The 24045-nt window shown below is 47.5% G+C and overlaps 1 protein-coding gene across 3 annotated transcripts in view; it reads left to right on the top strand.

Annotated features, from left to right (window-relative positions):
- The window catches only part of lifra (LIF receptor subunit alpha a), a 156106-nt gene that overhangs the window by 109138 nt on the left and 22923 nt on the right, over positions 1 to 24045 (top strand). For all 3 annotated transcript variants that reach the window (XM_078431171.1, XM_078431154.1, XM_078431162.1), the window contains 8 exons: positions 62 to 334; positions 2365 to 2494; positions 8003 to 8166; positions 11219 to 11364; positions 12261 to 12426; positions 15480 to 15547; positions 17888 to 18098; positions 20409 to 20591. In XM_078431171.1, the coding sequence (XP_078287297.1) occupies positions 62 to 334; positions 2365 to 2494; positions 8003 to 8166; positions 11219 to 11364; positions 12261 to 12426; positions 15480 to 15547; positions 17888 to 18098; positions 20409 to 20591 (1341 nt within the window). The remainder of the gene's footprint in view (positions 1 to 61; positions 335 to 2364; positions 2495 to 8002; positions 8167 to 11218; positions 11365 to 12260; positions 12427 to 15479; positions 15548 to 17887; positions 18099 to 20408; positions 20592 to 24045) is intronic.

The following is a 24045-nucleotide window of genomic DNA, read 5'->3' as shown; positions in this document are numbered from 1 at the left end:
CACATGTCATGGTGTAATCTGTTGTAGGTGATAATAACTACGTTGTCATGTTATTTTGCAGGCCGGGATGTGTCTGACCAAACCTTCATTGAAATCTATCCCGTGGATGGCAGTGTTCGGGAAGCAGGTTCCAGTCCAGCGTTTTGCTGTGTCGCTGGTAAAGGAGAACGTGCGGAGGCATTAACTTTTGACAACTTAACTTCATTCATCAAATTAAGTGACAGGAGCCTGACCATCAGAGTGCCGAATGTCTCTCCATCAAGAGAATCTGGAGCAAATGTTGTTTGCACGATATCCGGGGGAAAATATGATGGAGCAATTATATTTATTGGCTGTAAGTAGAAGTTTGAATGGGCATGAATTTGGTTACTGTTTGGACATTAAAGGAAATTGAAGTCTATGTTGGGTGTGTGTACATCGGGAGGACAGGCACTCCCCATCCTACGTAATGGTTACGTTCCACGATCCCTTGCGCAAGTCAGATTTTATGTAAGTCAGAATCACCATCCCCGTCCCCTGCCCGAAATAACCCACTGAGAGTATTAACTGCCTCAGCGGCGTCTGCCTGTGTCTGGGGCACCTATTCCACGTCTGGCCCGTCTCCATGCTCCACCTCGAAACTAAACTCCAAAGCTGATGGAGAAATGAAGGTACAAAGTGCTGGGGTAACTCAGTGATTCAGGCAGCATCTTTGGAGAACAGGGCGGCACGGTGGCGCAACGGTAGATTTGCTGCCTTACAGTGAATGCAGCGCCGGAGACCCGGGATCGATCCCGACTACGGGTGCTGTCTGTACGGAGTTTGTACGTTCTCCCGGTGACCTGCGTGGGTTTTTCTCAGAGATCTTCGGTTTCCTCCCACACTCTAAAGACGTACAGGTATGTAGGTTAATTAGCTTGGTAAATGTAAAAAATTGTCCCGAGGACAGAGTTAATGTGCGGGGATTGCTGGTCGGTGCGGACCCGGTGGGCCGAAAGGGCCTGTTTCCGCGCTGTATCTCTAAACTAAACTAAACATTGTGGTGGGGGGGGGGGGGGGGGGGGGGGGGAGAGAGAGAAAGCAGGAAGAGAGGTGGGAGCAGGAATAAATCTGGCAAGTGATAGGTGGATCCAGTTGAGGTGGGGGGAGGTTGATTGGCCGATGAAAATTGATGAAAATTGTGAACCCAGAGGAGGGAAGGGGAGGGGGTATGGGAGAATTGGGTGCAAATCCAAGTGGGGCACAGGGAAGAGAGGGGGAATGGGGGGGGGAGGAAGGAGGTGGTTTATTTGTAGGTTAGTTACCTAAAATTGAAGAATTCAATATTCATACCGTGTAGGAAGGAACTGCAGATGCTGGTTTATACTGAAGATAGAATACAAAATGCTGGAGTAACTCAGCGGGACAGGCAGCATCTCTGGGGGGGAAAAGGAACAGGTGATGTTTTGGGTTGGAACCTTTCTTCAGACTGGAAGCTAGGTGTAAACGAGTTAGACAATGAAACTCACCAGGATAACAGTGAAACTAGTACAACAACTAGGGTGGGGGAGGGACGGAGAGAGAAGGGATGAAAGGGTTACTTGAAATTAGCAAAATCAATATTCATATCACTGGGTTGCAAGCTGCCCAAGTGAAATATGAGGTGCTGCTCTTCCAATTTACATTTGGCCTCACTCTGACAGTGGAGGAAGCCCAGGACAGAAAGGTAAGTGTGGGAATGGGAGAAGGAGTTACAGTGTTTAGCAACCTGGAGATCATGTAGGTCCAGGCGGACTGAGCGAAGGTGTTCAGCGAAACGATCACTCCGTCTACGTTTGGTGTGGGGTCTTGACCCGAAACCTCACCAATTCATTTTCTCCTGAGATGCTGCCTGACCCGCTGAGTTCCACCAGCATTTTGTGTCTATCTTCAATTTTCATACTGTGGTGTAGACACAAAATGCTGGAGTAACTCAGCGGGTCAGGCAGCATCTCGGGAGAGAAGGAATGGGTGACATTTCGGGTCGAGACCCATCTTCAGACTGATGTCAGGGGAGGGGGCGGGACAAAGATAAGATGTTGTCGGAGACTGGAAGACAAGTGGGAAAACTGGGAAGGGGGAGGGGATAGAGAGGGAAAGCATGGACTACCTGAAGTGGAAGAAGTCAACGTTCATGTCGCTGGGGTGCAAACTGCCCAAGCGAAATATGAGGTGCTGTTCCTCCAATTTGCTAATGGGCCTCACTCTAACAATGGAGGAGGCCCAGGACAGAGAGGTTGGTGTGGTGATAGGAACGGGAGTTAAAATGTTTAGCAACCAGGAGATCAGCAGGCCTTGGCAGAAGCTGCATGACTGTTTTAAAAAAGGTCTGTGTTATTATTTCATTATTTTTAATTTCTGATTTAGATCCGCCTGACACACCAAAAAATGTCAGCTGTGAAACGCGTGATTTACAAACGCTAAACTGCTCCTGGGACCCAGGAAGGTCGACTGGGCTAGTCTCAATGCGTAGGACAATCTACCGTCTCAACACCGGGTAGGTTTCAATATCCATGTCTTCCGTTTTTGTGAATTTTATTTGATTGTCAGGTGGCAGGTGTTTCTTGCAACTATGAACAAGGAGGCCATTCCGTTTATTGATTGAATCAGTTCCAATTCCATTCTGCTACTGTGTGTAGGAAAGAACTGCAGATGCTGGTTTAAATCGAAGGTAGACACAAAATGCTGAAGTCTGAAGCAGGGTCTCGACCCGAAACGTCACCCATTCCTTCTCTCCAGAGGTGCTGCCTGTCCCGCTGAGTTACACCAGCATTCTGCTACTATTTCCCTGTAACTTCTCATCTCTCACGTGCCCATCAACTCTCCTTTAATTCTCCTGCTACTTATCTACACCGTGGGTAATTTGTAATGCTCCTCTAGCCAGGCATCTACCACTCATTTTCAAGATGGCCAAGCCGTTGTGTTTGGCTGCCTGTCGTCGCTCACCTGGATATCGTAGTGTTCTTCGAGCCACTTTAGTTTACGACCGCCGAACCCTCCTGTTGATCCGACCCTCCGTCGTCGACTTCTTCAGTCCAGGTCCCGGACAAAGTTTCTTCCAGCGATCGCTCCTCGATGAACTCCCGGTAGATGTGCGGGCCCAGCCTTATATCCACCGCCGCACGCACCACGCTAGGAGGCGGGGTAAACGCGCGGGAACTTTCGAAAATTTAAAAAACCTCGCCCGCGCTCATCCAACAGCGGCCTACCTCGCCCAGCGCTGCGAAGTCGGACCTGGTCGACCTTACAGCTCCATCCACCGGCGCTCCCTCGAGCTCAGGTATGCCGCTCTTCGACCGATCATCCCGGTCCCTGGACTGCCGGCCCGTGGGCTCCCAGCAAGGCCATCTGTGAAGCGCAGCGGCGTGGTCTCCCTGAACCTCCGCCCGCTGGCGTGGGAGCCGCTACCGGACCGAAGCTCACCTGTTGTCCCTACTGTCCCTACTAAAGTGTCCCTGATCAACGTAAGATCCCTCCAAAACAAGACTTTCATCCTCAACGACTTCTTCATCACCCGTGGATTGGACTTCCTACTGCTCACAGAATCCTGGCTTAACCCTGGTGAGCTTGCTCCACTCGTGGAACTCTGTCCTGATAACTGTCACTTCTTCACCTCGCCTAGGCTCTCCGGACGCGGTGGGGGCTTAGCCACTGTGTTTAAGAAACATTTCAACTGCCGCCTCCTGAACGCTGATCATTTCTCCAGTTTCGAGGTGCAACTAATTAAAGTAGGCCTAGCCTATCCCCTCTTAATTGTTCTTGTGTATCGCCCACCAAAAATGCATAAGGACTTCATCACCCAATTTGCTGATCTGATTTCTAGCATTTTGCCCAAATTTGACCGGATCATGATTCTTGGTGACTTTAATATTCATGTTTGCTGTCCCACTAAGCCTCTTGTGAGTGAATTTATGCACCTGGTTGAGTCCTTCAATCTGACTCTTCACACCACGGGACCCACTCACAAGTTAGGCCATACTCTCGACCTAGTGTTATCGTCCGGATTCCCAATCAACAACATTGAAACTACTGAAGCCTGTCTATCGGACCACAGCGCTATCATTTTTGACGCATCTCTGCCTTTATCTCCCGCAAAATCTCATCTCCCTGTTCGCTACTCCCGCGACATAAATTCATTGACTGCCAGTAAATTCTCCGAGGCTCTCACAGCTGCCCCCAACATCTGCACTATTGAGGCCTCTCCCCCCCATCTCAGCACTGAGGATCTCGCCTCTTTATTTAATATCACTTGCTCTTCCATCCTGGATTCTATCGCTCCCCTTAAAATGAAAAAGCCTAAGCCCAAAGGTCGGCCGTGGCTCAATGACACCACCAAAGCCCTAAGAAGGGAGTGCAGAAAATCAGAAAGGAGATGGAAATGTGACAAGCTTCAAATTTCCTTCGAAATTCTGAGAAACAATCTTCTCAAATACCAGGAAGCAGTAAAGTCTGCTAGAGCACAATACTTCTCCGACCTTATTTCCAAAAACTCTCATAACTCCAGGGTCCTATTTAGAACAATTACCTCTGTCATATGTCCCGCCCCCAGTACCAGCTTAGTTGGGTCCCCTGCTAAGTGCGAAGAATTCGCTAAATTTTTCACCAACAAAGTTGAGAATATTAGAATGAACATTTCCCCTCCCACCCGTGACCTAGCTGTCTCACTAGTCTGTTCATCTAAATTGGACTGCTTCCAACCCGTCACTCTATCCTCCCTTGCAAAGCTTATCTCCGCTATGAAACCTGCAACCTGCCCCCTTGATCCTGCCCCCACTGCCCTTCTGAAGGATGTCATTGCAATAGCTGGTCCCAGCATCCTCTCTATTATCAACAGTTCTCTGGCCACTGGCACTGTTCCAACCAGTTTCAAGCACGCGGTGGTCCAGCCCCTACTGAAAAAACCTAACCTAGACCCCACCTTGCCTAGCAACTACAGACCCATTTCCAAACTGCCATTCCTGTCAAAAGTCCTTGAAAAGGCAATCCTTAACCAATTAGTGCCCTACCTGCACCAAAACACCATCCTGGAAAGTTTCCAGTCAGGTTTCAGAGCCCACCACAGCACAGAGTCTGCCTTGTTGAAGGTACACAACGACCTGCTTCTCGCCATCGACACCGGCGACTGTGCAATCCTGCTCCTTCTCGACCTCAGCGCAGCATTCGATACAGTGGACCACACCATCCTTATTGACCGTCTCCGGTACGCGGTTGGCATTGATGGCACTGCCCTGAGCTGGTTCGCTTCGTACCTCAAAGATAGGAGTTTCGCCATCAACATAGGCAGTTATTCCTCTGCTCCAGCTAGCCTCTCCTGCGGAGTTCCACAAGGCTCAATCCTAGGCCCCATTCTCTTTTCTCTATACATGCTCCCCCTTGGCCAAATCATTCAAAGGCACGGCATTTCTTTCCACTGCTATGCCGATGACACTCAGCTTTACCTCCCCCTGAAACCCAACAACCAGTCAAATTTAAACAGCCTCTCACACTGCCTTGAGGACATAAAATGTTGGATGGCACAGAACTTCCTCCAATTAAATGAGAGCAAGTCTGAGGTCATCCTATTCGGCCCCCCCGACTCCATCAAATTGATAACAGGCAGTCTTGGAAGCCTATCCTGCCTAGTCAAACCGCATGTCAAAAACCTCGGCATGATATTTGACTCTGCATTAAAATTTGATAAGCAAGTCAACGCTGTGGTAAAAGCCAGCTTCTTCCAACTTCGAACCATAGCTAAAATCAAACCTTTCCTCAAATTCGACGACACAGAAAAAATCATTCACGCTTTCATTTCCTCCCGCCTAGACTACTGCAACTCCCTATACACTGGGATCAGCCAATCTTCCCTGTCCCGCCTGCAACTGGTCCAAAACGCCGCAGCGAGACTCCTGACGGGTACCCGTAAAAGGGACCACATCACCCCGATTCTGGCCTCTCTCCACTGGCTCCCTGTACGGTACAGAATCAACTTCAAGCTCCTCCTATTCACGTATAAAGCCCTAAATGGACACTCCCCCCCCTACATCAAAAATCTTCTAACCCCCCTCTCTAACTCCAGGTCCCTCAGATCGGCCGACTTGGGGCTATTCACTATCCCACGGTCTAGGCTTAAACTCAGGGGTGACCGCGCTTTTGCGGTTGCAGCTCCTAGACTGTGGAACAGCATCCCTCTCCCGATCAGAACTGCCCCCTCCATCGACTCCTTTAAGTCCAGGCTCAAAACATATTTCTACTCCCTAGCGTTTGAGGCTCATTGAGGAGGCGCTGTGAACTGTTTGCGTGCTACTGTATGTTTTCATTTTTGTTTTCTATTGGAACCTAATTCAAATGTACAGCACTTTGGTCAACGTGGGTTGTTTTTAAATGTGCTATACAAATAAAATTGACTTGACTTGACTTGACTCTCTGTGCAAAACAAAAAGACTGCTATTGCACCCGGTGCTCTTGGCAATTAAACACTCTTTAGTCTTGGCTGTGTTTTGCATTGTGGTGTCTTGTCAACTCTGATAGGTAAAAGGGATCCTATGAGATAATTTCAAGTAAATGGAATTGTCCTAGTGTCTTGGATATTATTTCCATTCCAAACAACATCAATCAGTAATAGATACTGAGTGCTAGAGTAACTCAGCGGGTCAGGCAGCATCTCTGGAGAACATGGATAGGTGACGTTTCACAGAGTGCTGGAGTAACTCAGCGGGTCAGGCAGCATCTCTGGAGAACATGGATAGGTGACGTTTCACAGAGTGCTGGAGTAACTCAGCGGGTCAGGCAGCATCTCTGGAGAACATGGATAGGTGACGTTTCACAGAGTGCTGGAGTAACTCAGCGGGTCAGGCAGCATCTCTAGAGAGCATGGATAGGTGACACTTTGGGTCGGGACCCTCCCAAAATCAGCCTGTTATTTTAGGCTTATGAGACCAAATTGCGTCGATACTTAAGATAGACATAAAATGCTGGAGTAACTCAGCGGGACAGGCAGCATTTCTGGATAGAAGGAATGGGTAACCTTTCAGGTCGAGACCATTCTTCAGACTGAGAGTCAGGGGAGAGGGAGACACAGAGATATCACGCTGCCTCAGCAAGGTCACCCGCATAATCAAGGGCGAGCCTCACCCCGGCCACTCCCTCTTGTCCCCACTTTATCGGGCAAGAATAATTAATTTATTGTCACATGTACCGAGGTACAGTGACAAGCTTTTGTTGCGTGCTAACCAGTCAGCAGAAAGACAACATATTATTACAATCGAGCCGTCCACAGTGTTTCGATTAAGGGAATATTGTGAAGAGGTACAGAATGGTGAAAACACACACCTCCAGATTCAGGGACAGTTTCTTCCCAGCTGTTTTGACCTCGGCAAGGCCAGCAGCATAATCAAGGACCAGTCTCACTCCCTCTTCTCCCCTCTCCCATCAGGCTAGAGGTACAGAAGTGTGAAAACGCACACCTCCAGATTCAGGGACAGTTTCTTCCCAGCTGTTATAAGGCAACTGAACCATCTGATCACCAACTAGAGAATGGTCCTGACCTCCCATCTACCTCATTGGAGACCCTCGGACTATCTTTAATCAGATTATACTGGAAATTTTATCCCGGCTGGTACCTTCCACTAAACGTTACACTGAAAGTTATTCCCTTTATCTTGCACTAAAGTTTATTCCCTTTATCCTCTATCTGTACACTGTGGACAGCTTGATTGTAATCATGTATATTTGTTTCCGCTGACTGGATAGACAATAGACAATAGGTGCAGGAGTAGGCCATTCAGCCCTTCGAGCCAGCACCGCCATTCAATGCGATCATGGCTGATCACTCTCAATCAGTACCCCGTTCCTGCCTTCTCCCCATACCCCACGCAACAAAAAGCTTTTCACTGTGCCTCGGTACACGTGACAATATACTAAACTAAATTATTTTATTGTCATGTATCTGTGGGCAGTCTCAACAGTAGTTTTCACATTTTTACATTTGAATTGTATACTTGATCACCAACTCTTTATCATTCTGTAGGTCACAGAACCCTTTTCTATGTGAGAAAGCTTCTCAGGTTTATCCAGATTACTGGTGCGCTTACCACATTTCAAACATCAGTGGTAAAACCAACGTAACAATACATGGGAAAAACCCGCTGGGGGAAGCCGAGTCCAGCATACCTGTTGATGTGACCCGTGTCTGTAAGTATATCAAATGAAAGAAAAGCCTCTCCTGATATTTTTGCTGTGTTTAAGTTTAACCTAACAGGTATAACAGGTATAACAGACCTTTATTTGTCGTTCGGTACCGAAGTACCGAACGAAACTACATCGCAGTCATAGAAAAAAAAAAAAGAACACAAGACACATAACCCCAACACAAACGTCCATCACAGTGACTCCAAACACCCCCTCACTGTGATGGAGGCAACAAAACTTCCCCAGGGTACTGAAGCTTCGCCAATAGCCCAGTCCAACTGGATTGGCAGACTGTTTGACCAGGTTATCCATAAAACAAATCTGCATAGCTGAAGGAATGTGTCAGAAGGATGAAACCGAAGATGGATACAAAATGCTGGAGTAACTCATCGGGACAGGCAGCATCTCTGGAGCGAAGGAATTGGTGACATATCGGGTCGAGACCCTTCTTCAGACTGGTGCCAGTCTGACGTCCAGTCTGGACATCAGTCTGAAGAAGGGTCTTGACCCGAAACGTCACCCATTCCTTCTCTCCAGAAATGCTGCCTGACCCGCTGAGTTACTGCAGCATTTTGAATTGAATTGAATAGGTTTACTGGCCAAGTATGTACACATACAAGGAATGTGCCATGGCGCTCCGCTCGCAAGTAACAACACGAACACACAGTAAGCAATTAAGAATAAAGCATAAAACATTAAAACATTAGGAATAAAACATTATATTTTGTGTCTATCTTTAGCTGAAGGAATGTGTTGTTTCTTATTCTTTTGAGGGCAACTTGATGGATTTCTGCTTGCAAATAAGTCAAGTCAAGTCAATTTTATTTGTATAGCACATTTAAAAACAACCCATGTTGACCAAAGTGCTGTACATCAGTTCAGGTACTAAGAACAAACATACAATGGCACACAAACATAACAGCACATACATAAACAGTTCACAGCGTCCCCTCAGAGGGCCTCAAACGCTAGGGAGTAGAAATAGGTTTTGAGCCTGGACTTAAAGGAGTCGATGGAGGGGGCAGTTCTGATGGGCAGAGGGATGCTGTTCCACAGTCTAGGAGCTGCAACCGCACCCCTGAGCTTAATCCTAGACAGCGGGATAGTGAGTAGCCCCAAGTCGGCTGACCTGAGGGACCTGGAGATAGAGTGGTGGGTTAGAGGATTTTTTATATGGGGGGGGGGGGGGGGGGGGGGCAAGCCCGTTTAGGGCTTTGTATGTGAATAGGAGGAGCTTGAAGTTGATTCTGTACCGTACTGGGAGCCAGTAGAGAGAGGCCAGAATCGGGGTGATGTGCATTTTGGTACATCTTCTATAGACTAAAACTCTCGTTTGTTTGTTTGTTTGTTTGTTTGTTCCTGAACTACAGCCAAAACGGTACACGATAGCGCGACAATTTTAGGCCCATCTTACTCAACGTCGTCCTTTTGGTGCTAATGGAAGAAGTTTCATTGAAATTGGGGTTATATTTTTTAAGTTATTCACATTTTAAAGTTTAAACCTATCTCCTAGGGACGGAGGGAGGGAGGGAGATGGAGGAGGAGAGGAGGGGGTGGGGGGGAAGGAGGGAAGGGGGATAAGGGGGGTTGAGGGGGTGGAGTGGAGGGGAAGGGGAAGGCGGGAGGGGAGGAGAAGGGATAGGGGGGAGGGGAGGGGAAGCGATGGAGGGGAGGGGAAGGGATGGGAGGAGGGGAGGGGGGGGTGGAGGGAGGGGGTGGAGTAGGGGGAGGGAGGCGGGAGTGGGGGGGAGGAGGTGGGGAGTGGAGAGGGTGGTGCACCAATGCAGGAGAGGTTTGGGCCCAACGGGTCCGCTTGGTTTAGTTGTTATTATAAAGCCTGTGGTAGAGAGCTTTCCACTAAACATGACTGGTATTGAATGTAGGATACTGCATGGAAACGCGGACCATCGATCACCTGTTCACATCACTTCTATGATATCTCACAGTGATTGCCCCTGTAAGAAAATTTGCAATGTGCCCCTGTAATTGGTTCTGATTGAATGAAAGATACAGCACGGAAACAGTCCCATTAACCCGTCCGAGTCCACGCCGACCATCGATTATCCATTCACACCAGTTCTGCTTCATCCCACTACATACTACCAGGCCGATTAACCAACAAACCTGCACGTCTGGGATATGGGAATATGGAAAACCAGCAAAGAGCAAAGAGGTCCTTCTACAGTTGTACCGGGCCCTGGTGAGACCGCACCTGGAGTAGTGTGTGCAGTTTTGGTCTCCAAATTTGAGGAAGGATATTCTTGCTATGGAGGGCGTGCAGCGTAGGTTCACTAGGTTAATTCCCGGAATGGCGGGACTGTCGTATGTTGAAAGGCTGGAGCGATTGGGCTTGTACACACTGGAATTTAGAAGGATGAGGGGGGATCTTATTGAAACATATAAGATAATTAGGGGATTGGACACATTAGAGGCAGGAAACATGTTCCCAATGTTGGGGGAGTCCAGAACAAGGGGCCACAGTTTAAGAATAAGGGGTAGGCCATTTAGAACGGAGATGAGGAAGAACTTTTTCAGTCAGAGAGTGGTGAAGGTGTGGAATTCTCTGCCTCAGAAGGCAGTGGAGGCCAGTTCGTTGGATGCTTTCAAGAGAGAGCTGGATAGAGCTCTTAAGGAAAGCGGAGTGAAGGGGTATGGGGAGAAGGCAGGAACGGGGTACTGATTGAGAGTGATCAGCCATGATCGCATTGAATGGCGGTGCTGGCTCGAAGGGCTGAATGGCCTACTCCTGCACCTATTGTCTATTGTCTATTGTCACCCAGTTTGCACCCGCTTGGTCACAGGGAGAATGTGCAAACTCCACACAGACAGCACCCGAGGTCAGGATTGAACCCGGGTCTCTGGTGCTGTAAGGCAGCAGCCCGACCAGCTGTATGACTGTGCTGCCCTGCGCTCTGGAAAAATAATTAACTGAAGCTATCAGTCCTCTTACAAATTCTTTATCTGGTTGAAATAGCACCGTTGATTTTACTTTAAGAAGTAATGTTTTTCCAAGATGCTTGCAAGAGTTTCATATCCCTTTTTATGCTCCTTCCAGTTCACCCTTTTGCTCCTTATGAATTGAGACGAGAAGGGATAACAAGGCACAGTGTGACCGTGACCTGGTCAGATCGAGTGGATTACACAGGCATTGACTTGGATTGTGAGATTGTGATCCACAATAACCTTGGGAAAACTATGACAGTAAGTAAATACCATATCGTCAAACCACGTTTCTCTTGATCTTCAGTGACGTTGTTAGTTTTTGCTGGGCTTGACCTATCATATCATCATATCATATATATACAGCCGGAAACAGGCCTTTTTCGGCCCACCAAGTCCGTGCCGCCCAGCGATCCCCGTACATTAACACTATCCTACACCCACTGGGGACAATTTTTACATTTACCCAGCCAATTAACCTACATACCTGTACGTCTTTGGAGTTGACTTTCCGAAGGAGCTTTTCCCTCTGTGTGAATCTGAATGCTGCAGCCCAGATTTAATTTGGGATGGTGGGGTGAACATGATCACCACCTGTTGCTGCAATGTTTCTGTGGTTGGACCTTTTACGTTGGGCCAAGTGCCATCAAGAGTCTTGGACAGATAAATATCGGAAGGGAAATGCAAAGGTGTTTCGACGGGCAAGAATGAAATCGCCTGCCTTGGGAAAATTGGCCAAAAAATGGTGGATATATTTGAGTTTGGTTTATAGTCACGTGGACTGAGGTACAGTGAAAAGCTTTTGTTGCATGCTAACCAGTCAGTGGAAAGACTATACATGATTACCATCGAGCCATTTACAGTGTACAGATACATGATAAAGAGAATAATGGGAATAACGTTTAGTGGAAGGTAAAGTCCGATCAAAAATAGTCTGAGGGTCTCCAATGAGGTAGATAGTATATACACACACACACACGCGCACACGCACACCTGTGTATGTATGTGGATGTACCCGGGTCTCTGGCTCTGTAAGCCCGCAACTCTGCCGCTGTGCCACTGTGCTGCCCAGTGTGTCCCTGTTTATATTTTTGATTTCTAGGACATGAAGCTTTTGATATCTATTTGTTTAATCTGTGAATATTTTTCTTTGGCAGCGTAATCACTCGGTGACTGGAAAAGCAACGAATCGACGGCACACAATAACATTGACTGGTTTAAAGCCCAACACAGAGTATTCTATCAGAGCTCGATATTCATCCGTACATTTTTGGAAGTGGAGTGGATGGAGCGACGTCGCACACGCCAAAACTGACATTGCTCGTGAGTAACTGGGAAAGGAATAATCCAGGAACATAAAGTGAGATCTACAACACCTGTAGCATCCTCCTTATTTAATTGTGATTTACAAAACCAAGAAATGTTCTTGCTTGGAATTCAATGTTTGGATCTGGACACTTGTTTCTGAAGTGGCCGCACAGCGGTAGTGCTGCTGCCTCCGTGCCACAGACAGGGATTTGATCTTGACTATGGGTGCTGTCTGTACGGGGTTTGTACGTTCTCCCTGTGTCGGAAGCAGGGTCTCGACCCAAAACATCACCCATTCCTTCTCTCCAGAGATGCTGCCTGGCCCGCTGAGTCACTCCAGTGTCTACCTCCCTGTGACCACGTTGGTTTTCTCCGGGTGCTCCGGTTTCCTCCCACACTCCAAAGACGTACACGTTTGTAGGTTAATTGGCTTCAGTAAAAATTGTAAATTGTTCCTTGTGTGTGGGATAGTGCTAGTGTATGGGGTGATTGCTGGTCGGCAAGGACTTGGGAGGCCGAAGGGCCTGTTTCCACACTGTATTTCTAAAGTTTTAAATGACATTACCATGTTGGGCATTGTACATATTGACTTACAAATCATACTACCTATTGGATGTATTCTCATCCAAATTATTAAAATATATAATTATATATAACAGGCCAGACACCCCACTAGGTAGTTTTAACGTTTTAACCTACCATCAACTCCATCTACACTTCACGCCTCGGGCAAGCAGCCAACATAATCAAAGACTTGTGTGTGTCTCCCCCCCCCCCCCCCCCCGGTCATTCCTCTTCTCCCTCCTCCCTTCTGTAGAATTACAGAAGCTTGAAAGTGCACACCACCAGACTCAGGAACAGCTTCTTCCCCTCTGTTATCGGGCTTGTGAACGGTCCTTCTAATGTCCGATTCACTTCTACCCCATTGCGGCTTTTGTCTCTGGAACTGATGCGCTACTTTAATTTCATTTTAATTTCATGTTTCATGGATTTTGTGTTTTTATGGTTGTTGGCAGATCAATTTCCCTCCTGGGATAAATAGAGGTCTATTGTATCGTACAATGCTGAGAACTATATTCTGCACTCTGTGTCTTCCCCTTTGCTCTACCTACTGTACTGAGTTTGAACTGATTGTATCTATGTATGGTGTATCTGACCTGATTGGGTAGCATGCAAAACGTGGCTTTTCACTGTACCTCGGTACACATGACAATAATAAACCTAAAGCAAATAAATGAGGGCCCAGCACTAATCTTTGCAGCACACCATGGGCCTCCAATCTGAAAAGCAAACCTCCATTAACACCTTTTGGGGTATTGGCTTTACAACCCAGTGGTATAAGCTTTGATTCCCTAATTTTAAGTAACCCCTACAACCCTCTCTTCAACCCCCCCCCCCCCACTAGTAGTCCTACCAGTTTCAAAGTTCGCATGCCGGTATCTATCTCATTATCACCTCTTCCCCAGCGACAATGGGCCATTATGGGCTCCACCTTTGTCATCTGCTGCCAGCCCTGCTTTGTTCTGGCTTTTTCCTACCTCCAGTTCCCACCATACTTTCAGTCCGAAGAAGGGTTCTGACCCAAAACGTCACCTGGTCCTTCTCTCCAGAGATGCTGCTAGACCCCGCTGAGTTGCTCCAGCACTTTGTGTCTACCTTCGGTATCAACCAGCATCTGCAGTTCCTTCATACTCCATTAATACCCTTTGCCTCCTACCACCAAACCGATTTTGTACCTAATTGTTTAGTTCACACTGGATTGCACATGTTCCAACCTTCCAGACCAGCCTACAATGAGTGACCTTGTCAAAGCCTTTACTAAAGTCCATGTAGATAATGTCTAGCCCCCTGCCATCATCAGTCCTCTTGGTCATCTTTTCAAAAACCTCAATTTTATTCATGATACAACTTCCCAAGCATAAAGCCATGCTGACTGTCCCAAATCAGTCATGCTCATAATTTCTAGGAGCAGAATTAGACTATTTGGCCCATCAAGTCCACTCCGCCATTCAATCTTGGCCAATCTATCTTTCACTCTCAACCCCATTCTCCTACTTTCTCTCCATAACCCCTGACACCCATATTAATCAAGAATCTGTCAATCTCCTCCTTAAAAATACCCATTGATGTCCTCCACAGCCTTCTGTGGCAATGAATTCCACAGATTCACCACCCTCCTACCAAAGAAATTCCTCCTCATCTCTTTCTAAAGGTTCATCCATTTATTCAGAGGCTATGGTCTCTGGTCCTAGACACTCCTATTAGTGGAAACATCCTCTCCACATCCACATCCACTCCATCCAGGCCTTTCACTATTCGGTAAGTTTCAATGAGATTCCCCCATATCCATCTAAACTCCAGCAAGTGCTGTCAGACGCTCATCATATGTTAACTTTATCATCCCTAGGATCATTCTCTGCTGGATCCTCTCCAGTGGCAGCACATCCTTCCTCAGATATGGGGCCCAAAACTGCTCACAATACTCCAAATGCGGTCCGACCAGCACCCTATAAAGCCTCAGCATTGCATCCCTATTGTTACATTCTAGTCCTGTTGAAATAAATGCAGGCATTGCATTTGCCAGTCCCTAGTCTTTCCAAATAGAAACAAATCCAGTCTGTACCAACCCTCCCACTATCTTCCCCACAACTGATTTAAGGCTCATTGGCAGTGACATAAGCTTCATGCTTCTAAAAGCGTGCACCACCAGCCTCAGGAACAGCTTCTTCCCCTCTGTTATCAGGCTTCTGAACGGTCCTTCCATAAGCTAAGGTACTGTCCGATTCACCTCTACTCCATTGCGGACACTGGACTTTGTCTCTAGAACTGATGCGCTACAATGCTGAGAACTCTATTCTGCACTCTGTATCTTCCCCTTTGCTCTATCTATTGTACTTGAGTTTGACTTGATTGTATTTATGCATAGTATTGTCTGATCTGATTGTAAGGCATGCAAAACAAAGTTTTTCACTGTACCTTGGTTCACGTGACAATAATAAACGTAAACCTAAAGAGGAAATGAAATTCCCTCCTCTCCATATTTGCTCACAAATCGTTTGTCATTGCAGCTCCATCGGTGAAGCTGGATGTCTGGAGGACAGTGATGCCAAACCGAACAGTGACTGCTTACTGGAAGGTGAAGACTAGGAATGTCCTTTGTAAGGCAGATCGACACCAAAAGTTGGAGTAACTCAGTGGGTCAGGCAGCATCTCTGGAGTAAAGGAATAGGTGACGTTTTGGGTTGGGACCCTTCTTTGGACTGAGAGTCAGGGGAGAGGGAAACGGGAGGTATGAAAAGGTTCAGAACAAATTCGAGCCTGCACCAATGACCGAGGAAAGGTGAAGGCCCCTATGTTTCATTGTAGGAACAGGATGAAAGTCTTGGAATTGGCATCAAGTGTAATGAATGAAAGAAACCCTTTGGGGATATTACGATATTATGATCTTGTAGGAGGAACAAAGGACATTTGTTTATGTGAAATAAGAACAGACTATACCGGAAACCCAGCAGATTAGGTAGCATTTGTGGAGGGAGAAACAGGGTTAGCAGATCGGTTTGTGTGCTAATCTGGGGCGTGTACACCCTTGTTAAGTTGTAGGGAAAGTGGGGAAGGAGTGGATACTGAAAGAACAGCTGTGAAGAGGAGGCCAGGTTTGTAGCGGTGGTTTGTTGAAGTAGCCAGAAGGTTGATAGGATCACTGTCCACCCGATTAATTTTGCTGATTGTATGTCTTGTTCTCACCTTCCCCTCAGCCACCAATGAACCAATCTACATTCCAGATGCACAGAATCTCCCGTCTCATGCCCAGAGTAGGTGAATTGAGGACTAGAGGACATAGGTTTAAGTTGAAGGGGAAAAGATTTAATAGGAACCTGAGGGGTGACTTTTTCACACAAAGGATGGAATGAGCTGCTAGAGGAGGTAGTTGAGGCTGGGACTATCGCAACGTTTAAGAAGCTGTTAGACAGGTACGTGGACAGGACAGGTTTGGAGGGATATGGAACAAGCGCAGGCAGGTGGGACTAGTGTAGCTGGAACGTGTTGGCCGATGTGGGCAAGTTGGACCGAAGGGCCTGTTTCCACATTCTATCACTCTATGACTCTGTGGCTATGATTCTACATTATTTGATCAGCGTCTGCTTTGATCTGTCGTTTTCATACCTTGACCTTCCATTTCACTAGTCTCCCTCTCCCCTGACTCTCAATCTGAAGAAGGTTCTTGACCCAAAACGCCAAACATTCCTTCTCTCCAGAGATGCTGCCTGTCTCCCTGAGTCACTCCAGCATTTTGTGTCTATCTTTGTGTCTATTGATAGGTTAATGTGGGACATACACCGATCAGCCAAAACATCATGACCCGATGAGCCAAAACATTATGACCACCTGCCTAATATACTGTTGGTCTTCCGTGTACAGCCCCATTCGCAGCAGGGTGCGATGCACTGTGTATTGTGACACATTCCACCCGTGACCACCATTAAAATGTTCTGTGACTTGCGCCACAGTAAACCTTCTTTTGGTTCGGACCAGACGGGATAGCCTTTGTTCCCCTCGTGCATCGATGAGCCTTGGGCGCCCTGTCGCTGGTTTGTGGTTTGTCCCTCCTCAGACCACTGTCGGTAGGTACTCAACACTGCTGACTGGGAGCACCCCACAAGCCTTGCCATTTCAGAGATGCTCTGACCCAGTCGTCTGGCCAAAACAATTTGGCCCTTGTCAAAGCCGCTCAGGTCTTTACTCCTGCCCATTTCTCCTGCATCCAACACATCAACTTCAAGAACTGACTGTTCACTTGCTGCCTAATATATCCCTTGACAGGTGCCATTGTAACAAGATAATCAATGTTATTCACTTCACCTGTCAGTGGTCATAATGTTTTGGTTGATTGTTGTATAATGACAGTGAAATTGAGTTGCAATGGACTGCAGGTGCTGGAAACTTGAGTAAATCCAACTGCTGGAGAAAATCAGCAGGTCAGGCAGCATCTGGAGAAAGATTGGGTTAACGTATGATAAATGTTTTACGGCTCTGGGCCTCTACTCACTGGAGTTTAAAAGGATGAGGGGGACCTCGTTGAAACTTACGGAATGGTGAAAGGCCTAGATGGATTGGAAGTGGAAAAGATGTTTCCACTAGTGGGAGAGTCTAAGGCCAAAGTGCATAACCTCAGAATACAAGGACGTACCTTTGGAAAGGAGATGAGGAGGAATTTATTTCATCAGAGGGTGGTGAATCTGTGGAATTCATTGGAACAGACAACTCTGGAGGCCGTCATTTGGGTATTTTTAAGGCAGAGTTTGACAGATTCTTGACTAGTACGAGTGTCAGGGGTTATGGGGCGAAGGCAGGAGAATGGGGTTGAGAGAGAGAGAGAGATCAGCCATGATTGAATGGCGGAGTAGACTTGATGGGCCGAATGGCCTAATTCTGCTCCTTTCACTTATGACTTTATGAATCTCTCTTTCTTTTATAGCCACTATCAGCCCTGGAAGCCAATGGTCCAGTTTTATTCTACATTGTAACTTGGACAAAAGTGGGAAATGGTTCAATAAATAGCAATGTTGAACATGGAACTGATGTCCAGATTCATCTTGACCGAGCTGGTTACGTAATCACCATCGTGGCTCAAAACGCTGCTGGAGCGTCCCCTCCATCTGTGATCAAGATCCCTCCACAGCAAGACGGTGAGTGTTCCAAGTCTGATCAGTGACGACATTCAGAACACAGAGTGCTGGAGTAACTCAGCGGGTCAGGCAGCATCTCTGGAGAACGTGGTTAGGTGACGTTTCACAGAGTGCTGGAGTAACTCAGCGGGTCAGGCAGCATCTCTGGAGAACATGGATAGGTGACGTTTCACAGAGTGCTGGAGTAACTCAGGGGGTCAGGCAGCATCTCTGGAGAACATGGATAAGTGACGTTTCACAGAGTGCTGGAGTAACTCAGCGGGTCAGGCAGCGTCTCTGGAGAATGTGGATAGGTGACGTTTCACAGAGTGCTGGAGTAACTCAGCGGGTCAGGCAGCATCTCTGGAGAACGTGGTTAGGTGACGTTTCACAGAGTGCTGGAGTAACTCAGCGGGTCAGGTAGCATCTCTGGAGAACATGGATCCTACTCACCCATGCGAACCAAGATGGTCCCACAGAGTGGAAACAGGCCCTTCGCCCAACTTGTCCATGCCGACCAAGATGCCGCATCTATCCTAGTTCCATCTGCCCGCGTTTGGCCTAAGTGGGCAAACCTTTCCTGTGCTTGTACCTGTCCTGATATCTTGTAAATGTTGTTAATGTACCCACCACAATTACTTCTTCTGCAGCTCGTTCCATATATCCACCACCCTCTGTGTGATAAAGTTGCTGCTCAGGTTCCTATTAAATCTTTTCACTCTCACCTTAAATCGCTGCTGTGTAGTTCTTGATTCCCCGATCCTGCATAATAGACTCTGCATTCACCCTACCCCTGCCTCTTTATGATTTTATACATCTCTGTAAGATCATCTATCAACCTACCGCTCCAAGGAATAAAGCCCTAGTCTGCCTGGCGTGGAATTCAGTTTACCCAAAGTGGTTGTACTTGCAGCTGCCTCAGGAATGAATGCCAAGACTGCAATTAAGCGAAGGCTGAGTAGAGAAGGGAATTTACACCGATCAGCCTAAACATTATGACCTGATGAGCCAAAACATTATGACCACCTGCCTAATATGTTGTTGGTCCTCCGTGTGCAGCCCCATACGCAGCAGGGTGCGATGCACTGTGTATTGTGACATATTCCTCCCGTGACCACCATTAATATTTTCTGTGACTTGTGCCTTTCTGTCGGTTCGGACCAGATGCGGTTCACGCATCGATGGCCTTTGGCACCCAACACCCTGTCTGTCGCCGGTTTGTGGTTTGTCCCACCTTGGCCCACTGTCGGTAGGTACTCACCACTGCTGACCGGGAGCACCCCACAAGCTTTGCCGTTTCAGAGATGCTCTGACCCAGTCGTCTGGCCATAACAATTTGGCCCTTGTCAAAGTCGCTCAGGTCTTTACTCCTGCCAATTTCTCCCGCATCCAACACATCAACTTCAAGAACTGACTGTTCACTTGCTGCCTAATATATCCCACCCCTTGACAGGGGCCATTGTAACAAGATGATCAATGTTATTCACTTCACCTGTCAGTGGTCATAATGTTTTGGCTGATTGGTGTAGGGTTGAAGTGATGGCGTTGGTCGGTAAGGTGCTTCAATAGAACGATTTTCGCAACAGACAGTTTCTGTAATGGGTGGCGCAGCGGTAGAGTTGCTGTCTTACAGCGCCAGAGACCCAGGTTTGATCCTGACCACGGTGCTATCTGTTTGGAGTTTGTACGTTCTCCCGGTGCTTGTCCCAGAAATGGATCTGCAATTATTTATTGCAACTGCTCCACTCTTTTAAACCTCCACTCCAACAGCAGCAATCACTATCCTGTATCTGTACATTATGGGCGGCTTGATTGTAATCATGCGTGGTAGTCTTTCCACTGACTGGATAGAATGCAACAAAAAAGCTTTTCACTGTACCTCGGTACACATAACAATAGTAGACTAAACTAAACCCACCCAGGGCAGCATGGTGGTGTAGTGGTAAAGCTACTGCCACAGCGCCAGAGACCCGGGTTCCATCCTGACTATGGGTGCTTGTCCATACAGACTTTGTGCGTCCTCCCCATAACCTGTGTGGGCTGTCTCCGCAATCCAAAGACGTACAGGTTGTAGGTTAATTGACGTGGTATAAATGTTAAAATTACCCTAGCGTGTGTAGGGTAGTGTTAATGTGCGGGGGGGATCTCTGGTCAGTGGGCTGATGGCCGATTTCCGTTCTGTATCTCTAAACTTAAACTAAACTAAACTAAAAATGTGGCCTCACCAACCTGTCATAACAGTAAGTGTAACATAACATCCCAACTTCTATACTCGGTACCCTCACTGATGAAGGCCATTTCTGCGTATATTGACCTCCATTTCCTTTCTAGATGAAAACCTGGGCATTGAGAAAGCCGCTGGTGTTGGTGATGGAATCAAGGTGACTTGGCGAGGGCGCCTGGCTGAGAACTGTGGCTACACCGTGCAGTGGTGCAGGTTCCTGAGCCTACCCGTGTGTAAGGTGGATTGGAGTAGGTTTCCTCCAGATGCAACCGGTGCCACAATAAAATCAGGTGGGTGTCCATGCCGATCAATAGATCGGTTGCTCTCTTGCTCTTACCCTCTCTCACAATTTCAATCACAGTACAGTTACCGGTCATAAGTCATAGGAGCAGAATTAGGCCATTTGGCCCATCAATTCTATTCCGCCATTCAATCATGGCTGATCTCCCTCTCAACCACATTCTCCTGCCTTCTCCCCATAACCCCTGACACCCGTACTAATCAAGTATCTGCCAAACTCCGCCTTAGAAATATCCACTGACGGCCTCCACAGCCTTCTGCGGCAGCATAGAAAGGAGCCATGTTGAGCAGCGATCACTATTACACTGGTTCTATCCTACACACTAGAGAAAATTTTACAGAAACCAATTAAACTACAAACTTGTACATCTTTGGAATATGTGAGGAAATGGCATCACCCGGAGAAAACCCACGCGGTCACGGGGAGAACATGCAAACTCCACCAGACAGTACCTGTAGTCAGGATCAAAACTGGGTCATTGGAGCAGTCAGGCAGCAGCTCTACGACTGCGCCTCTCTAATGCCTTCTCAGCCGGTGAGGCCCTTATCCCTGAAATTATCAAAGAACTCTTTGCCAACTATGTGTTCCAGATCCTGACCACTCACTGTGTTTAAATCTTCATGCCACTCTGGGTTCATTTTGCTAACCACCTTCATTCTGTGTCTAGGCACAAAATGCTGGAATGACTCAGCGGGTCAGGCAGCATCTCAGGAGAGAAGGAATGGGTGACGTTTTGGGTCGAGACCTTTCTTCAGACTCTGAAGAAGGGTCTCGACCCGAAACGTCACCCATTCCTTCTCTCCCGAGCTGCTGTCTGACCCGCTGAGTTACTCCAGCATTTTGTGTCTAGCTTCGATTTAAACCAGCATCTGCAGTTTTTTTCCTTCATTCTTCGTCTGCTCATCCCTGATTCCTTTCACAGAGGACACGGTGTAGGATAGTGTTAATGTACGGGGATCGCTGGGCGGCACGGACTTGGAGGGCCGAAAAGGCCTGTTTCCGGCTGTATATATATGATATGATATGATATGATAGATCAAGCATGAAAACCAGTCAATAGACAATAGACAATAGGTGCAGGAGTAGGCCATTCAGCCCTTCGAGCCAGCACCGCCATTCAATGCGATCATGGCTGATCACTCTCAATCAGTACCCCGTTCCTGCCTTCTCCCCATACCCCCTCACTCCGCTATCCTTAAGAGCTCTATCCAGCTCTCTCTTGAAAGCATCCAACGAACTGGCCTCCACTGCCTTCTGAGGCAGAGAATTCCACACCTTCACCACCCTCTGACTGAAAAAGTTCTTCCTCATCTCCGTTCTAAATGGCCTACCCCTTATTCTCAAACTGTGGCCCCTTGTTCTGGACTCCCCCAACATTGGGAACATGTTATCTGCCTCTAATGTGTCCAATCCCCTAATTATCTTATATGTTTCAATAAGATCCCCCCTCATCCTTCTAAATTCCAGTGTATACAAGCCCAATCGCTCCAGCCTTTCAACATACGACAGTCCCGCCATTCCGGGAATTAACCTAGTGAACCTACGCTGCACGCCCTCCATAGCAAGAATATCCTTCCTCAAATTTGGAGACCAAAACTGCACACAGTACTCCAGGTGCGGTCTCACCAGGGCCCGGTACAACTGTAGAAGGACCTCTTTGCTCCTATACTCAACTCCTCTTGTTACGAAGGCCAACATTCCATTGGCTTTCTTCACTGCCTGCTGAACCTGCATGCTTCCTTTCATTGACTGATGCACTAGGACACCCAGATCTCGTTGAACTCCCCCTCCTCCTAACTTGACACCATTCAGATAATAATCTGCCTTTCTATTCTTACTTCCAAAGTGAATAACCTCACTTGTAATCCCACTTTCTCATCCACTTACCTACACACACCAGGGGCAATTTACCGATGGCCAATTAATCTACAAACTTTGGGATATGAGAGGAAACCAGAGTGCCCGGGGGAACTCGTGTGATCACAGGGAGAACGTGCAACTCCACACAGACTCCCTGCTTTCTCTACGGGGCGGCACGGTGGCGCAGCGGTAGAGCTGCTGTCCAATAGAGAATGCAGCGCCGGAGGCCCGGGTTTGATCCTGACTACGGGTGCTGTTTGTACGGAGTTTGTACGATCTCCCCGTAACCTGCGTGGGTTTTCTCCGAGATCTTCGGTTTTCTCCCACACTCCAAAGAAGTATAGGTATGTAGGTTAATTGGCTTGGTAAATATTTAAAAAAATGTCCCTAGTGGGTGTAGGAATGTGTTAATGTGCGGGGATCGCTGGTCGGTGCGGACCCGGTGGGCCGAAGGGCCTGTTTCTGCGCTGTATCTGTAACCTCTAAGCAGACGGCACCCGAGGTCAGGATCGAACCCGGGTCTCTGGCGCTGTCAGGTAGCGGCTCTGCCGCTGCGCCACTGTGCCGCCATAACGAGAAAAATAACATTTAAAATTATTAATTAAGAATTTATTGTCAATCCCAAGTTGACCATGAGAGGGCCACGGTGAATTGGTTCTTCAGCCACTGCTGTCTTGTGGAGATGGAGGGATATGGATTATTTGCAGGCAAATAAAAGTTGGATCTGGCATCTTGTTCAGCACAGGCATTGTGGGCCGAAGGGCCTGTTCCTGTGTTGTATTGTTCTGTAGAAACCAAGAACTGCAGATGCTGGCTTATGCCAAAGATAGAGACAAAGAGCTGGAGTTACTCAGCGGGTCAGGCAGCTTCTCTGGAGGAAAAGAATAGGTGACGTTTCGGATCGGGACCCTCCTTTCAGTCTGATGAAAGATCCCGATCCAAAACGTCGCCCATCCTTTTTCTCCAGAGAAGCTGCCTGACTTACTGAGTTACTTCAGCACCCTGTGTCTATCTTTCTGTACTCACAAGTTCACAAGTTATAGGAGTAAAATTAGGCCATTCGGCCCATTGAGTCTACTCCGCCATTTCATCATGGCTGATCTTTGCCTCCTAATCCCATTTTTCTGCCTTCACTACACCCCGTAACCCTTGACACTGACCTAATCAAGAATTCATCTATCTCTGCCTGAAAAACATCCACAGACTTGGCCTCCACAGCCTTCTGTGGCAATAAATTCCACAGATTAAATACCCTCTGACTAAAGAAGTTCCTCCTCACCTCATTTCTAATAGAGCCCCCTTTAATTCTGAGCCTATGCCCTCTGGTCCTAGACTCTCCCACCAGTGGAAACATCCTCTCCACATCCAATCTATCTACGCCTTTCATTATTCTGTAAGTTTCAATGAGGTCAACCTCCTAAACTCCAGTGAGTACAGGCCCAGTGCTGTCATCATATGCTAACCCACTCATCCCTGGGATCATTCTTGTAAGCCTCCTCTGAACCATCTCCAGAGCCAGCACATACTTCCTCAGATACGGAGCCCAAATTTGCTCAGTACTCCAAATGCGGCCTGACCAGCAC

Source organism: Rhinoraja longicauda, chromosome 3 (assembly GCF_053455715.1).
Source record: "Rhinoraja longicauda isolate Sanriku21f chromosome 3, sRhiLon1.1, whole genome shotgun sequence".
Taxonomy (NCBI): Eukaryota; Metazoa; Chordata; class Chondrichthyes; order Rajiformes; family Arhynchobatidae; genus Rhinoraja; species Rhinoraja longicauda.
The sequence above is the reverse complement of the archived record's forward strand: the minus strand, read 5'-3'. Positions and strand labels throughout refer to the sequence as shown.